The sequence below is a fragment of the Sander lucioperca genome, chromosome 24 (assembly GCF_008315115.2).
Source record: "Sander lucioperca isolate FBNREF2018 chromosome 24, SLUC_FBN_1.2, whole genome shotgun sequence".
NCBI lineage: Eukaryota > Metazoa > Chordata > Actinopteri > Perciformes > Percidae > Sander > Sander lucioperca.
Window position 1 is genome coordinate 4,565,448 of NC_050196.1, and position 18,673 is coordinate 4,584,120.

The window sequence follows — 18,673 nt, forward strand, 5'->3', positions numbered from 1 at the left end:
TGGTCTGAGTGGACAAATCAATGAGCTCGTAAAAAACGGCACCATATGCATTAAGGAACGTGCCAATGCAGTGGAGCCTTTAATGCCCAGTGAGCTCCCTGAAAGACCTTGGCAAAAAGTTGGAGCTGATCTTTTTACTCTTGACAACAGTAACTATGTTCTGGTGGTGGACTACTATTCCAGATTTGTGGAGTTAGCAAAACTGACGCCCACGAGATCAGAAGATGTTATAGTACACCTAAAGTCAATCTTTTCCAGACATGGCATTCCAGAGCTTTTCTACAGCGACAATGGACCTCAGTTCTCAAGCCAGCTGTTCAAAGACTTTGCAGCAGCATACGGTTTCAGACATGTAACCAGCAGTCCAAGATTTGCTCAAAGCAATGGTGAGGCTGAGCGTCATGTCCAAACTGTGAAAAGACTACTAAAGAAAGCAAAAGACCCATATCTTGCACTTTGGGCTTATAGAGCGACCCCATTGGCTAATGGATACAGCCCAGCGCAACTACTGATGGGACGGAGACTTCGTACGCCAGATCCTCAGCTTCCCTCTTTGCTCATTCCCAGCCTGCCAAATGAGGCAACAGTGGTGAGGAGAGAGAGAGAGGAGACTAAAAGACAGTACAGTGTATAACAAAAGACATCGTGTGAGAGATCTTCCTCAACTTTCACCACGACAACCGGTGTGGATCACGGACACCAAGAGTGAAGGGACTGTCATCTCACCTCATTCTACACCCCGCTCATATATCGTGGAGAGCCCTTCAGGAGTCATCAGGAGAAATAGGCATCATCTATTGCCATTGCCTGAAATCACACCAAGGGTTCAAATTCCAAGTACACCAGTCAGACCAACGGAAGGCGCCAGGCTCACACCGAACTGTTCAGAGTCTGCAGTTAAGACTCCAAAGGCAGCTTCCCCAGGTCCTGTCAGAACCAGGTTTGGTAGATGTGTCATAAAACCTCAAAGACTGGACTTGTGAATACAAAAGAGTTACATAAAAAAGAAAGTGTTCAAAAAGTTGTAAAAAGTAAAAGAGAAAAAAAAAAATTGTTTTCATTCATGCAGTAAATGTTCATTTAAGTCTGCATTCATCTCCTAGAAAGGGGGATGTGGTGTAATCGGGTTTTATTATGAAGGGCCCAACAGGAAGTACCAGAACTAGTAGGTGCTCGGGTGTTAGGTAAATTGAGGTGTTTTTTATGTGGAATGACGCATTAATAAATGCTGTTCAGTTGCTCTACAATGTGTCGCTTGAATCTATGCCCAATAACACGACAATCTCCTTACATAAACCTACGCTCTCCGTCTCTGCAAGACTGGGAATGATTGAGATTTCTCTTGGCACAGCTACCAGAAGACTTACAACTTTCAGACAGGTTGCTCACTTCACATCTACGTCGTCTCTCTCAGTTGGAGGCTGCTCAGTAACGCTCAGCCATCACCGGAAACGTGTTTCTAATATCCTTCTCTGGTCTCCGTCCAGAGCAACGGGATCTGTTGGTCCATTTTATATATGTCAATGGATATGTCCAGGAAAGGTGGCTGCAACAGCCTACAACCAATATGGCTGCCACTTTAAAACTACAACAACCAGGTCACCAGCACCGAGAGCCAGCTGCCAGCAATCAGGAAGGTGATGGTGTGTTTAAAGAGGACAGAGCACAGACTTTAACAACTCTCATGTTGGTGGATGGGATTCTTTCTGTCAGCCCGTTTTTGATGCCATAATAAATAAATAGCCACCATAAAATAAATAAATAATATAAATGTGAAAATTTGTAATTAAATAAATTATTTGCAATCTCTTTCCCCTCCTCTTCTTGCTCCTTTGCCTCCATCCCCTGGTTTCCATCAAACGCATTATATCTATTGACCCATTAAAACGTGCCTGTTTGGAAAGGGCTACTCCACATTGATGCATTTCATTTGCGGGATAGTTCCACCCTCCAAACTAGAACCAACAATCACATTTTGAGACCAGAGCCCCTGCATCATATAAGTCACCACACTAATCTGGAAACAGAACTTTGGCCTTTGGATTGCCAGGCCAGTTATGATTAGGCCAAATGTTGGTGCCATCTCACTAACATCTACAAACTGGGCAGCTAAAATGAACATACACTGGCTACTAACAAGCTGGGCAAGCCGAGCGCCGTTTTGCATTGCATTCAGTTCATGTACATGGGCCCGGGCTAAGCCCCGAACCTCCTCAAGTCCTAGAAATGCCCCTGGGGGGCTTCAGGTGGACAAGATATGGAGATGCCAGATAGAGGTGGTGGCAGTCGTGGTGTTGGTGGCGGAAGAAACGTTTGCTGTGGTGGTGGAGGGGTTTGTCGTGGTTGTGGAGGGGGTTGTCGTAGGAGCTGGTCTGTGTGGCGGTTACTGTCGGCTGCCTCCCTGCACTGGAGAAGCTGTGTGTAACCCAAGACAAAGGCGACAAGGCCAGACGAGAGGCCACGCCACAGTCGGCCGTCGTCGCCGCTAGTCCCCGGCCGTCGGCTTGGTGTGTCAGGGTCTTTATGTCCCCGGCTGTCTGGAGGTCTGCCCAGGCTGCTATTGTAAAGGCAGCCTGTATAATAACACATTTTATTTATGGGTTCCTTTCTCGACACTAAAGAACACCTTACATGTACAAATAATAAGATAAAACAAATGCACAACAAAGAACGACCAGAAATACGAAGCACTAAACGACGACAGACAAATGCTATATAATTACACAGAGTTTGAAGAGGTAGCTTTTTAGACGGGTTTCCAATGTGGGGAGAAAGTCAGTGGATTGGCTTGTGGGAGTGAGTTTACAGTGAGTATAAAATAGCCTTATTTTCAATAAAAACAGAATTCAACAATTGTATTACAGGATATTACTACAGACATTCCTGCTCTTAAATGTTCTCGTTTTATTTAAAACTAAACTATTATTTAATAATTGTAACAATGATTATGATCATCTTCATTTATAGAGCACTTTTCAAAATCCACGCTACAAAGTGCTTCACAATAAAACAGAGCAGTCAGAAAAACATCAGGATTTTAAAAATAATTAATAAAAAATAGTAGGTGTATGAAACCCTGTACAATGTAGGTAAGAGTGGTAAAAACATTTTAAAGAAATAAAAGACGTCCAAGCTCAAATAAAGTCAGGAAAGGCTCTCTGATAAAAGTATGTTTTAAAGAATCGACTTACAGGCCCTGAACACCCACACAGGTGTTTATAGTTAATGTGGCTGATTTGACCTTTCCCAGGACTGTGTGGGTGTGGTTAGACTGAGTGATTGACATCTTCCTGAGTCCACTGTTAGTGTTCTTGCACCTGTTAGGGCGGGACAAATGACCAGCTGACCTGATATCCTCAGGCAGATCGTTCCAGGGACTGCTAACGCTTTGTCCCCTTTAGTTTTCAGCCGGGCCCCCGGAACAGACAGACAACCTCTGCCCGAGGATCTCAAGGTGTACGGTACCAGGAGGTCAGAGATACAGCAGGGTGCCAGGCCATGAAGAGCCTTAAAAGTGTGGAGTAAAATCAGTAAATCTGTGACTGACCTCGCGGCCTGTTAAAGAAAGACGTGAACCGCATCTTAAAATTCTAGAACTTCAACCTGACATTCTTACACCACAACTTCAAATTCTAGAACTGTAATAACATTCTAGAACTGCAACTTAAAGGGTAGGGGTGTCACGATTCTCCAAATTCTAAGGTCACGGTTTATGGAGTTAGATTCAATTCTCGATTTTTTCATTTTTTTTTTTTTTTTTTTTTTTTTTTTTAAAGCACAGGTTGCTATGCCATTTTTAGACTAGACTTTTATGCAATAGAATATCAATCAATCAATCAAACTTTATTTATAGAGCACTTTTCATACATACATTCGTAAAATGTAGCACAAAGTGCTTTACAGTTAAAAACAATTGCCCCCCCCCCCCCCCATCACATAAATGCATCCCCAGACACCCACAGACACACACCCACCACCAACATCCACACACACCCTCTCTCATCCACACAATAAAGCTAATATGTGGCTGAGCAAGGAAAGGCTAAGTTAAAAAGTTAAAAAGGTGGGTCTTGAGCCTGCTCTTAAAAATCTGAACATTCTCTGCAGCCCTGAGGTCCTCCGGCAGGCTGTTCCACAGACGGGGGGGCCGTAGTACCGGAACGACGCCTCTCCGTGAGTGCGTGTCCGGACTTTGGGAATAACAAAAAGGCCAGTACCGGAGGACCTCAGGGTCCGCGAAGGCTCATAGGGTAAAAGCAGTTCTGAAAGATAAGAAGGCCCAAGACCATTAAGAGATTTAAAAACCAGTAAAAGATCTGAACTATGTTCGCAATTTACCACACTACATTGTCAAATTTTTGACATTTATTAACATAATGTAACAATAACACATCTACAACCTGCCATCTAGTTTCTCTTTTGTAACTGCAGTATTCGTCACAGAATATGACATTCAAGTTCACAACAAAACAAACAAAAAACAACAGCCATGTCCATAATCTTCTCTGAACAATTAAGTGTCTTAAACTATTTACGAACAGTTGAACATATACCAAACAGATAACTGCCATGTTAGTCGTGCTGCCAGTGGAAGAATATGGTACATAGCAGAGCTTGTAAACTGTGGCTTTTTTGTCGACAACGCGAACATTGTCAACATAACTCACTGGAAATCCAAAATACTTCCACACCGGCGACTTCAGTGAAAGAGGAGGGGGCTCAAGTTGTGTCGATGGGTCTCCTGCGTCTGCAGTTGCCGTGCCATCTTTTGACTGGCTGTAGCCAAGTTAGAGGAGGTTGACGGACTCGCAGCACTTTAACACGCGTGTTGACGAGCTGACCGAAGAGCCGGTTAATTAACCCGAGTAGTGTCACTGAACCGGGAGAATGAACCGACTCACTCCGGTTTGTTTTTTCTTACCTCATTCGTGCCGGCCAGCAGCGCTTCGCTCAAGCTGAGTGCCTTTTGTGTAGCTGGTCTTCTTCTGCTACTGTGTGTGTAGAAATCAAGCTCATTAGCTCCTCCACACGTGTTTGTTTCTTTCTAAGTTTTTTTTTTTTTCGCTTGGCAAGCCGACCGGACGTGAAATGGGGGCGTGGCAGCATCGACGATTCCATTTTTTTAATTCAAAATTCGAAATTGGGACTTCATTTCGGTGACACCCTTATTAAAAGGGGCCTTTCTCATTTTCCAAATTTGTACCTCCTCGACTACTCGATCCTCCGGTTTGTGATCCGGAAATCATTCTCAGCGCGCCATGTTGAAGGACGTCCCAATTCCTGAAATGCACGTCGAGGAGCGAGGATCGAGGAGGCTCCTTGGAGGAGTTAAAATCGAGTATCCTCTGCGGAAGTCGCTTTACCCGTGGCATGTAAACAACGAGGCATGACAGAGCGACAGGAGGAGAGAGAGAAAAGGGGAGAGAGCGAGATAATAGAGTAACATCCGCGGCATGGGCGTAAATCTCATCTAACAGGTCAGAAATAAAATTTCTGAAGAGCAAATTTTGAAGGGGACACAAATAATACAGCCACAATTATACAGAGGAACGCCTTAATACTATCATTAGTCTAGCATGGAGACTGTACCATTATCCTTCTTTTCAGTGTTTCTCTTGACTCAATGGAAAAAGCTGACTAAATTGACCAAAATATTCTTCTTTAAAAGCATTTATTTATTTTTAAGTTGTTTACAATCAAGCCACAAAAAATACCTTCAAACTATGACTTATTTTGAAAAAAAGTGTCCCCATATAAAAGAAATACAATGCTTTTGTACACTTGTACACACACCTCCAAAAATATGAACTAAGCTCAACACACTCACCTGAGACTCTACACCTGACTGTCCCTGGTCTCCCTGTTCCTCAGTTCTTTGGGTCTCCTTTGCCTGTGACGTAGTGACGTTAGTATTTCCATAAGCACCCATTCTTACAAAGATGTTACCAAATTGTCTTGATATGAGGACTTGGCGTTTTGGTGCACTGAAAAGGGATCTTATGTCGGTTTTTCTTTTCTCTGTCATTTTATCAGGGCAACAACAACACAAATCTGTAACGTCAGATGTGTAAATACAAGTTAGGTTCATAGGTTCACCACGCGGTCAGATTATAACTCTAAAATGATCTTGCGTCCTCCACATAAATATTAGGTTTCGCCTGGGACAGAGGATATATGCTGTATTTAACTGCAGCAAACCCACTGATCGGCCACTTAAAGCGTAACTCAAAATGCAACCTAGGGTCTTTTTGTGAATGTATCCGAGTCAAACTTTTGTTTAAAAGCATATTTAGGACGGAAGCGCCACTTTTAAGATTGATGGTATTCTCGTTTTTCGGTCTAATGGCTTTTTGAATGGGAGTGCTAGGGGCACTTTTATGCTAGCCTCAAAATCGTTATTTTTAAAACACTCAGAAGGCTCAACACAGCATGAAATTTTGTTCGAAGTATCACCAGGGGCTCTAGACCTTAACGAAAGTGTTGAGAACATTGTTTGTGTACCCAGAGTTTACTAAAAAGAAAGGTTTTGAACAACTCACCGTAGCTCTTGTTGTTTCCGGCCGCTACCACCTCGGCAGTCAAAACGAGTCGTATCAAAACAAGTAGCCACAGATTTAGTATACCCCTTGTGCGTAGTTAAGGTGTAGAGCTATGGAAATGGAATGAAAATAGCTATTTTGAGGCTAGCATAAAAGTGTCCCTAGCACTCCCATTCAAAAGGCCATTTGACCGAAAAACGTTAATACGGTAAATCTTAAAAGTGGCACTTCTGTCCTAAATATGCTTTTAAACTAAAGTTTGACTCGGGTACATTCACAAAAAGACCCTAGGTTGCATTTTGGCGAGAGTTACGCTTTAACATCATATTGAGCAAAACAACTGTAGATCTTCAATATTAACCCTAATATCAGTTCACACACACACACATAACGTTCGGCTTATCGCCACGTTAACGTTTGTTGTAGTGGGTGCATTTCTATCCAACAAGCTATTAAACAACAAGCTAGGTAACGTTACATTATATTACACTGACATGGCAAACTTTTTTGTCATGACTAGGGCTGTCAAAATAACGCGTTAATTTCAATTAATTAATCTGAGAAAAAATAACGCGTTAAAAAAAATAACGCAGATTAATCCATTCCAGCCGTTCTAGCCACCATTGGACTGTAAAATGAAGGAGGAAGACAAGAATGTGCTGCCTGGATCATTAATTGGAACATTTACTTGTAAAAAATCTTCTTCCTGCCAACCCTGGCTACCGAAATCTGGTGCCACTGATATGTCTGCTCTTCTCTCTTATGCTCTGAAGACGACACAGGCAACACAAACACCGCTGCATGTGACGCTAGTTAACACTATACTCGACAGCAGCTAACGTTAGCCTACCGCTAGCTAGTAGCTGGATTAAACACGGTTAAAATGCTGACAGCTAACGCTGAACGGTGTAGTTTGAATGTGTTTTAGCCGTCGGAAAAACAACACAGACGGTGCGTTCAATGAAACTGGTAAACTACAGCCTCATGTTATTATTATTGTATTTTTTTTTAATTATTGTAAATGTCCTTTTCCCACCTGGTGGTTGTTTTTGTCATTCAACAGCAATTTACTAGTGAAATAAGTTATTGTTATTGTTATACATTATTATTAAATCATTTCATTTTGACCATATGGCCTTAGCAATAAACAAGCCGTTCTTTAATGTCACCGACTGTTGTTTAGTACCCTTTTTTTTCTTTTCTTTTTTTACTTTCTTAAAAAGTATCGGTTCAGGCACCGTTAATTATGTATGCGATTAATTTCGATTAATTAATTACAGAGTATGTAATTAATTAGATTAATTTTTTTAATCGATTGACAGCCCTAGTCATGATTAAATGTATTAATTACTCAGCATCACTTCTATTTGAGAAAAGAAAAACTTCATCCGATGTTTAGTGTGAATGAAATAGCCTTGAACAGCCTACTTACATTCCACAACTAACGTTACTGTAGCGTTACTGTTGTATGTTCTCTCATTCTCTCCCGGTGTGGTCCGCCCAAGCGGGCGGTGGACCAAACCACTGTGAGGCGGGGGGGGGAGGGACTCAATGTTTCTAAACTTAAAAAGCATTTTTTTTTGGGGTTGTACTGTTTTACTACTTACACAGATATTTTAAGTATACATCATTATGTTATTTACAAGCATGGTTTTTAATGATATCTCTGGGGGGGGGGGGGGGGACAAACCCCCGACCCCCCTGGGATTTACGCCTATGATCCGCGGGCCTGTAGTTAGTATAACGTTACGGATCGGGCCGGTCAGATCATACAAATTAACACTGATTAATAGCATGTGGGTGAAATAATGCACAATTGACAAGGAAAATATTATTAACATTCTCTAAAATGTGAACATAGCAGATCTGCTGTCGGACACTTTGTTTGAAAGTGTGTCTGAGAGACGCTTGAGACACAGCAGCAACTCCATTAGGACTATTTCAGAAGTAAAAAGGTCTAGTTCTGTTTGTCGCTGTCAAGTTTATAACTTCGCCGGTTTTGCTTCTTAAAAGTCCGGCGATATCAGCTGCAGTGACATTTCTGCGTGCATGGAAATGTTTACAAGCAGCCTCTCTAATTAAAGAGAGGTAAATCATTATAGAAAACACTCATAGGCTACATCAACACAATACATTATTTAAAAAGCAACGGAGCCTACAGTGATAAAGGGACAGTGAAGTGACCGTGCCGGTCTCTAAATCGGAGAAAATAATAGGTGGGTGAAAGGTGGATGATTTTTAAGTTTACAGGTCCACGCATTAATAATAGTGTGTTTGTGTGTGTGTCTAAGTGTATATAAAATAGGCCTACTGTAGCCTTTACATTTGTATAGTTCTTTTCATACAAACATTTGACTAAGTGAAACAACTTGACTGCTAAACAAACATTACAACAACATAGGTCTGCATGGCATTAAAGCAAATCAACACATGAACATTAACAGAGCTTTAACAGTTAACAGCTTTGCTTAGCTGCTGCTGCCATGCTAATGCTGGCCCAGTTGGTTACATTATCAGAGGAAGAGCTCCTTGGTTTCGTGAGAAAGCCAGGCTGGGAGAATTGTGGTTCGGAGGTCAAATGATTCAGTCTCTATTGTGCTGCATCCCAATCCTGCCGGCTGGATGAAGCCGGTAGCTTCAGGTCTTGTAGTTAACTAGGTGATAACTTCTTCTGTTCTTTTGTTTCAGGGTTAGCTGGTAGACTTTGTACATACAGATGATGCTAAGTGGTTTACTCTAAGCAGGCACTCGCATCAACTGCTAGAGAAGAGTTTCTGTGTCGGGCTACTTTCAGTAGACCACGCTTTAGCTAAGAGCTGATCTGGACCCCTGCTGAGAGATGCAGTAGAGTGGTCGCTCCTAGGGGTGGTGTTGTCACAGCACTTCACACTTAAGGGAGACTGAGTTGGGTGGCAGTTCCTTGCGATTTAAGAATAGCTGCCATTTTGAAGAGAGCTGGGGTTGCATGGATTGGCTCTTTCATTTCCTAAGAAGTCCAGTTTATGGGATACCAACAGACACATTAACTTCATAATCCAATACATTTTCAACACCTATCAAAATCATATTTAAAGACATTTCAAAGCCTAAAATTGTAATTATTATGTTTTTGAACTTTTTAAGGACCCACTGAGTATTACATCGTATACCATGTTTAGAGACTTCATTCATTTTCAGTGTTTAAACCTGACTGAGGTTCTCTGGACTAGAGCTCCACTTCACAGAGCTAAATGGTTTCTCTTCTGTGTGGGTTCTCATGTGTCTATGTAAAGTTCTACTCACTGTAAAAGCTTTCTTACAGACGGAGCAGCTAAACGGTCTCTCTCCAGTGTGGATTCTCATGTGTTGCTGCAAATGTCCACTCATTGTAAAAGTTTTCTTACAGAATGGGCAGCTAAATGGTTTCTCTCCAGTGTGGGTTCTCATGTGCGCCTTTAAATGTCCCCTCTCTGTGAAAGCTTTCTTACAGACGGAGCAGCTAAAAGGTCTCTCTCCAGTGTGGATTCTCATGTGTGCCTGTAAATTTTCCCTCATTGTAAAAGCTTTCCTACAGACTGAGCAGCTAAACGGTCTATTTCCTGTGTGGATTCTCATGTGTCTTTGTAAATGTGCACGATCTGTAAAAGTGTTCTTACAGACGGAGCAGCTAAACGGTTTCTCTCCTGTGTGGATTCTCATGTGTTTCTGTAAGTGTCCACCCTGTATAAAAGCTTTCTTACAGACGGAGCAGCTAAAAGGTCTCTCTCCAGTGTGGATTCTCATGTGTGCCTGTAAATTTTCACTCATTGTAAAAGCCTTCTTACAGACTGAGCAGCTAAATGGTCTATTTCCTGTGTGGATTCTCATGTGTCTTTGTAAATGTGCACTGTCTGGAAAAGCTTTCTTGCAGACTGAGCAGCTAAATGCTTTCTCACCACTACCACATCTTGACTCACAGACAGGGACTTCATCATTATTCAGAGAGTTTAAACCGGACTGAGGTTCTCTGGTCTTCTTCCAATCAGCACTGTCATCAGTCTCAGGTTCAGAAGAGTCTCCGTTCTTGTCGTCACCGTCGGGTTGCGAAGGCGAACTGTCAATGGCTGGTTCTGGTCCTCCACAGTCCTCTCCATTAGCTTCTGTTTTCATCTCTACAGTTTGTCTTTGATGAAGCTGTGACAACTCAGGTCTCCCTTCATCATCTTCACTCTTCACAGGGACAGGAGTTAATGGGAATTGGGTGATATCAGCCTCCTCCAGTCCTTGAAGCTGCTCTGGGTCCTGACTGATCCAGAGTTCCTCCTGTTCCTCTTTAATGTGTGGGGGCTCTGTCTCTTCCTGGTCCAGACTGGAGCTCCACTCCTGCTGATGTTCTTCACCAACAATCACTTTCTGGACATCTGAAGGTAAAGCTGAAAACACAAACAACCATTAATGTGAATCTTAACAATAATTTGCTACTTAGCCAATTCCATTCATTCTTCTGGACGCAGGTTCATAATGACATCCTCTGATTTACCACGGGTCCCTAAAGTCTATCGTACATTACTGAGCACAACTCCCCCTCGCTGCTGAGTTTTTAGCCAAGAGCTTGTACACTTCCAGTCTGAAAGCCTCAACTCTGCTCTCCAGCTGTGCCCGTATGGCAGGTGAAATTGCCAAGCTAGAAGGTAGGACAACTTTGGCTGCACCAGATCAGAGCAGATGAGGCCCTTGACTTCATGTTAGCTACGGCAAATGCTATGACAAACGTCTTCCTCCATACCTGCCCTGTTCCGTGCCAGATGGTTTGCTAACACAGAGCCGTCAGAGAGGCAATCATCGGAAACTGGGGAGGCGATTGTCTACAGCCGAGCACTAGGGAAGCAAAAGTATGTCTTATAATAAGAATAATCTGTAGAATCCTTGATTACTAAAATAACCGATAGCTGCAGCCATACAATAAAAAAAAAAAAAGTCCTACTAGTATACTTGCTAGTGCTGATCATAAAGGGAACTGTTGGGTGGTAGGCATGGGCCGGTTACCGGTTTTAAACGTACAATATGTAACTTTCTGCCGCTAGGGGTCTCTCAACCAAAATAATGGATGGTAAACACAGAGTTTTGATGACATTGGGAAATTGTTGTGAAATTATGGGAGTTGTAGTTTTTTTTTGTGTTAAACACCTTCGCTGGTTAGAATGCATCTGTTCACGGACGAGTTTACCCATTCAAGTTTATTCACGTTACGTTTAGTAACGTTTATTCTAATAAAATAGCTGCAGTTTCCCCAACATAATTAAGTTTTCCTTGATTTGATTTTTATTGTTAGCTGACCAGTTAGCTAGTGAGCCAGCAAGCTAACATTAGCCAGCAGCTAAAACACAAAATATTTCACATATCAATGTCACCTTTTTGATGGTTTCAACACCGGGACGGACGGGGTTTGTTGTGCTACTCAACGAGGCTGAGAGACAGGTGTGGGTGGGGATTGCCGGGGGAATCTCCGCGACGGCGAGGACGTTTGATAGCCGTTGTGCAACAGCAGAACATCTCCAAGCTGCCCGGAATGATCTCCTCTTCACTTTTCTGTAATCTTAACTATTCCTTTTGGTGCTTAACCCACCTGTTGTCGGGTTAATTTAGCTAACCGTAAAGCCAGCTAAACATAAAGGGGGGAGAAATTCGGCAGGGAGGACATTTTCAGCACAGACACTGGTAGCGCTAACGGAGACGTAGTAAGCTAGCTAACGTTTGGATGGCCACTGTTGTGACTCAGGTGCTGGGTCTGATCTGGTCTGTTTCCCTGTTCCCTGGTCTGTTAGCGTCGTAAGCACCAGGCACTGGAGTTAAGTGCTGGCCGGGGGGATTGCTGTAAGTGGCATGGCTTCTAGCTGACTGGGGGCTAACGTTAACTAGCTAGTTATATATCCCGGGGCAGTTGTCAGCTCTCATCCCGAGAGCTAGCTGGCTAAATTAGCATTAGATTAATCGTCTATCTATACAGCTAATGTTAACGTTATTGGTGAACTCATTCGTGGGTTAGTCCAGTGCTGTTAACCATGGTCAAAACAATCATACTAAAAATAACTTTGAGCATATTGAACGATGTTGTAAACCTATAACGTTATCCACCAAGCTTTAGCATTAATGTTAGCTACTTGTCAACTATTATTATTATTACATGTCATTTAGCTGACGCTTTTATCCAAAGCGACTTACAATTGCTATTATTTATATATATATATATATATATATATATATATATATATATATATATATATATATATGTGTGTGTGTGTGTGTGTGTGTGTGTGTGTGTCAGAGTTTGCATGCCTCTGGAGCAACTAGGGGTTAAGTGTCTTGCTCAGGGACACATTGGTTGATGTATCGCAGTGGGAATCGAACCCAGGTCTCCCACACCAAAGGCATGTGTCATATCCACTGCGCCATCACCTACCCCCAACCGTACTGGTGTCAACCAGCACATTGTTGTAACTAGAGATGTGTATCGGCTCTGATACTGCCTAAAACGCCGGTATCGGTAAGTACTGGAGTTTATGCACCGATCCGATAACATGTAATACAGCCCTAAAGAAAATCTACGTTAAAGTAGTTTATTTATGTTCTTTTTCCGTTATAACCGACTGTCAAACTGCATAATAAAAGAAAGTTCTGTGGCATTCATGTTTCACAAAGAGTTTAATCTGAGCCAGACTGACAACAAATAATATCACATCCATACATGGATAGTAGTATACAGTTGTTAAAACATAATAAAATATATGACACACTGGTATCGGATCGGTACTCTGTATCGGCCAATACGCAAGTTCAGGTATCAGAATCGGTATCGGGAAGCAAAAAATGGTATCGGGCCATCTCTAGTTGTAACGTTAAGCTGGATCAATATTGTATCAATAAATAAGGTCTCTGTTGTATTACTGTGTTGCAAAGTGGCATGTAATCACAAAATGATGCTGCGTGGCAAAAAAAAGCAGTATTACGGTTACGAGTATTTTTTTCTGTGACATTGTATTATTTACAATTACTCCTGGACATATCATCTGGGTGCCGTGTTTTGACGGAAGTTACGAGTAACTAGAGGGTGAGAGGTTATATGATGCCACTGACGGGCGACTAAAGGAAACGCTCCGTGTCTGAAAATAAAATAACAGATTTCTCTGACTTTGACATTTATTGGAAACATTTGGGATAATGTAAGAACACAACTCATAAAAAATATATATAACATAGTTTTTAGACATTTTAATGCAGAAATGTTATACAGTGGGGCAAAAAAGTATTTAGTCAGCCACCAATTGTGCAAGTTCTCCCACTTAAAAAGATGAGAGATGCCTGCAATTTTCATCATAGGTACACTTCAACTATGAGAGACAAAATGAGAAAACAAAATCCAGAAAATCACATTGTGTGAATTTATTGGTAAATTCCTCGGTAAAATAAGTATTTGGACACCTACAAACAAGCAAGATTTCTGGCTCTCACAAACCTGTAACTTCTTCTTTAAGAGGCTCCTCTGTCCTCCACTCGTTACCTGTATTAATGGCACCTGTTTGAACTTGTTATCAGTATAAAAGACACCTGTCCACAACCTCAAACAGTCACACTCCAAACTCCACTATGGCCAAGACCAAAGAGCTGTCAAAGGACACCAGAAACAAAACTGTAGACCTGCACCAGGCTGGGAAGACTGAATCTGCAATAGGTAAGCAGCTTGGTGTGAAGAAATCAACTGTGGGAGCAATTATAAGAAAATGGAAGACATACATGATAATCTCCCTCGATCCGGGGCTCCACACAAGATCGGTGAGCAAAAATCCCAGAACCACACGGGGGGGACCTAGTGAGTGACCTGCAGAGAGCTGGGACCAAAGTAACAAAGGCTACCATCAGTAACACACTACGCCGCCAGGGACTCAAATCCTGCAGTGCCAGACGTGTCCCCCTGCTTAACCAGTACATGTCCAGGCCCGTCTGAGGTTTGCTAGAGAGCATTTGGATGATCCAGAAGAGGATTGGGAGAATGTCATATGGTCAGATGAAACCAAAATAGAACTTTTTGGTAAAAACTCAATTCGTCGTGTTTGGAGGAGAAAGAATGCTGAGTTGCATCCAAAGAACACCATACCTACTGTGAAGCATGGGGGTGGAAACATCATGCTTTGGGGCTGTTTTTCTGCAAAGGGACCAGGACGACCGTGTAAAGGAAAAGAATGAATGGGGCCATGTATCGTGAGATTTTGAGTGAAAACCTCCTTCCATCAGCAAGGGCATTGAAGATGAAACGTGGCTGGGTCTTTCAGCATGACAATGATCCCAAACACACCACCCGGGCAACGAAGGAGTGGCTTCGTAAGAAGCATTTCAAAAAAGGTCCTGGAGTGGCCTAGCCAGTCTCCAGATCTCAACCCCATAGAAAATCTTTGGAGGGAGCTGAAAGTCTGTGTTGCCCAGCGACAGCCCCAAAACATCACTGCTCTAGAGGAGATCTGCATGGAGGAATGGGCCAAAATAGCAGCAACAGTGTGTGAAAACCTTGTGAAGACTTACAGAAAACGTTTGACCTCATTGCCAACAAAGGGTATATAACAAAGAATTGAGATGAACTTTTGTTATTGACCAAATACTTATTTTCCACCATAATTTGCAAATAAATTCATTAAAAATCCTACAATGTGATTTTTCTGGATTTTTTTTTCTCATTTTGTCTCTCATAGTTGAAGTGTACCTATGATGAAAATTACAGGCCTCTCTCATATTTTTAAGTGGGAGAACTTGCACAATCGGTGGTTGACTAAATACATTTTTGCCCCACTGTATATTGTATCTTTAAGGCATTCCACGTTATACCGTTCCTGCGGTATGAGCTGTTTTTTTACGAGTCGTCACGGACCAAAAGTGCCGGTCAGGAATCCCTCTGCCTGCCAATGTGCAGCGTAGAGTATCACGGCCCCTCCCCCTCCTGTTGTTGGTGCGAGTGTCTGTGTGATGGCTGCAGGAGATGAAACCCCCGAACTCTTCCCACACGTCTAAAAAGACTGAAGCCGGCTATGTGGGAATGTTTCGGGTATCGAAAAAGCACAGACGCCCCAAACAAATTCAAGGTAACGTAAGGCTGTCTTTGAACGTTTGCAATCAGCTATGAGAGTTAACGCAGCATGTCTAACAATAGTGAAGTAATTACTTCAGGCTGCTACCGAGGCAGATAACATGGCTAACGTCAGCTATTTTCCTTCGTAACTTCACAGACAGAAAAGTACACATTTTCTGCAAAGTTAGTACTTTTACTGTAGTGTTAAAATAAATTGAGCTGGTGTCACATCTGTTGTTTAAGTCTTCCACCATTTTGTACATCTGGTTTTTTGACTATCTTTGTTGAACAGAGAGAGCACGTGTATGTGTGTGCACAAAGTAAACACAGACACACACACACACAATATGTGTATGTGTGCATAGACATTGAGAAAAATATAATCGTAGCATTATTTATAATATTCATAGTAGGGGTAATTGTAGTGATTTTTTTTTTACATAAAAGCAATTAGATAATGTAATATCTTGAGCGATGTAATGCACAATCCCCTTAGTGATGTCTTCCTTTCTCTTCGCCGACAGAGGATGGACCAACTCCAGTTGCGTCTGGGTGCTTCCCGACGCCTGTGGCATGGCCTGGGGATGAGCCTAGTACATAACCAATAAAATATATAAACTTTTAGACGACATTAGACATAGCAAGCTGTCTGACACGTGTATATCTCGCTTACCGCTTTTAGGTGATAGGCCATATTGGTCGTTGAGCTATGGTAAGTTAGCTTTATAGCCGCATAGCTTGCACTCCACGGTATTGTCGTCTTTTTTTGTAAAATGCAGCCAGACAAAAGATTTAGATTTCTTGGACATTTTGTCGACTAAAGCCAAAACAAGTAGCGTTCTAACTGAATGAATACAGCAAAACTACCTATATTCCTTACTGAGCGCGAAGCAGCAGTGCAGCCAGCCACAGGTGCGGTTCCCGAGTGTTCTACGTGGTGCGCTAAACTGTGGCGCTGTTACAAAATAGCCTAAATTAAAGCATTTAAAGTTGGGGATAAAACATAGGCTAATTATATTTAGAATACAGTAATATATAACTGCTTATAAAAAAGGAATAAATATCAAGGAGTAAATCAATGAAAAAAAATAAAATAAAATATGCAACTGCTCGACCAATGAGAATGTCAGTCGACCAAGACGGCATCGACCGCTTAGTCGACTAAACGACTAAAGTTGACAGCCCTAGTCCCAACTACCACCAAGTGCTGATAAAGAGAGAGGGAGGTGTTGTGTGGTGGTGGAAATACATTTTTGTTATTACAGATTAGGGAGGCAACGATTGCAACGACAAACGATCACGGTTTCACAATTATCAAGATTATTATGCATCAATTTATTTCACTGCTAATGTATGACATTACAGCAACACTCTAGATTTTAGTGTTATTCTTTGCTGCCTTTTGAAACAGAAATAACACTAACAGTTTAGAACGTTTTGAAAATGATTATATGATCAATCAGCCTTTTTATTTAAATTCATCTGAAAAGATGAGAGAGACTAGAGGTGAATCAGTCACACCACAAACAAAGGCCAAGTTAGTAACAACAGCGCTGTCCTTCAGGCCCTCAAAAAGCTAGAAACGGCCCTGCTAGCTGGTGGACAATACGCAGCTGTCACAGGGAGATTAGCAGCATGTTGCCAAGGAATAAATGCGATGGAGAGATCTTTGCAGCCTTATGTCCCATAGGGGATGAAGAGAAGTAAGTAAGCAACGTTAAAGCGCAACTCTCGCCAAAATGCAACCTAGGGTCTTTTTGTGAATGTACCCGAGTCAAACTTTCATTTAAAAGCATATTTAGGACGAAATCACCACTTTTAAGATTTAGCGTATTTTCATTTTTCGGTCAAATGGCCTTTTAAAACCTTGGAGCTAAAAGATGTATTAACAATAAAAAAAAATAATGTATTGAAGCAATTCAAAATATGCTAGTGCACTCTTTTATAAATTTGAATTCCGGAAAAAGTGGCTGGTAAAAAATATAAGTGGCTGGTAAAATTGGGCATCCACCAGCCACTGTGGCTTGTGGGCAAAAAAGTTAATTTCCCACCATGATTCCAACACCGGGACATACAACAGTCTGCCGCTAAAGCTATGAGCTAAAAGACACAAACTAGAAATTGGTCACTTCTGTTGCCGGAAAAACAACACAGAAGGGGCTAAAGTCGTTTAACAGCAATTTACTGGTGAAATAAGCCATTATTGTTAAGTTATTGTTATTCAAATTTTTAATAAATCATATAAATCACCCCCTTTTTGTGCTAATCTGAAAATGTATCTAATCCGTGACTTAAAACCATGATCCGATCCATGAGTTTTGTGATCCGTTGCACCCCTACTGGGTACCCAATATTGGGTCTCTACTCGTCTTGTGGGTTAGGGTTAGGGTTAAGTGTCTCGTCACACCCCTAGTTAATACCAAATTGGAAAAGATCCTAGCTTAGACCCTTCCTATCTCAACTTTTTTTTTTCCGAGAAGCATGTGTTCTCCTGAATTGAAAATTCATTTTAGGAGTGCAAAAAAAGAATATTACTATTAATTACACGCCAAGCAGGAGAACACGACCAAGCGGCATCCGGACCGAATGGCAAGTCAATTCGGACCCAGCCCAACCTTATGAAGTGTAATGTTTGGAAATAAAATTTCTATTGATCAATAAATTGTCATTCGGTGATGTTGTAATGGTCTAACAGACTGCCCCTAGGGGTTGACACGCATATGAGCCCTGGATTAATTGCAAAGTTTTACCTAATAGTGTGAAATACAGTTTTACTGCCGCTGTTATGTGAATGGGGAGCAGCAGATATTCGGTAAAGCGGAGCGGTAGCAAGTCGCCTCTGCACCATGTTCAAATCGCAGTGAGTCAGGGCAATGCCAATCAAGCGGTCGCAAGTGTGGTTCCATTTTTCAAAAGTTCACACTGACAACGCTCACTGCAATATAATGCAATGGGGTTGTATAATAGCGCGCCAAAAGTACATTTCCTCTGAGATACACACGTTCGGTATGTGCTCCAGTAACAAAGACAATAACGTAAAACAAAAGTGTATTGAAGTTCT

General features: G+C 41.8%; 2 protein-coding genes across 5 annotated transcripts in view; one reads left to right on the top strand and one right to left on the bottom strand.

Moving 5' to 3' along the window:
- LOC116058582 (gastrula zinc finger protein XlCGF57.1-like) overlaps positions 1-18,673 on the bottom strand; it is a 308,880-nt gene that overhangs the window by 287,020 nt on the left and 3,187 nt on the right. Inside the window, exons 2-3 of one of the 3 annotated variants that reach the window (XM_031311471.2) lie at positions 9,746-10,930; positions 5,788-5,793 (exon numbers count right to left, since the gene is read on the bottom strand). The exons of 1 other annotated variant lie outside the window; for it this stretch is intronic. In XM_031311471.2, the coding sequence (XP_031167331.1) occupies positions 5,788-5,793; positions 9,746-10,930 (1,191 nt within the window). Of the gene's footprint in view, positions 1-5,787; positions 5,794-9,590; positions 10,931-18,673 lie in introns of those variants that run through there. One more of the 3 variants, XM_031311469.2, reaches the window with a different exon arrangement.
- Positions 1-18,673, top strand: part of LOC116058583 (zinc finger protein OZF-like) — a 228,922-nt gene that overhangs the window by 35,859 nt on the left and 174,390 nt on the right. The window lies entirely within an intron of this gene.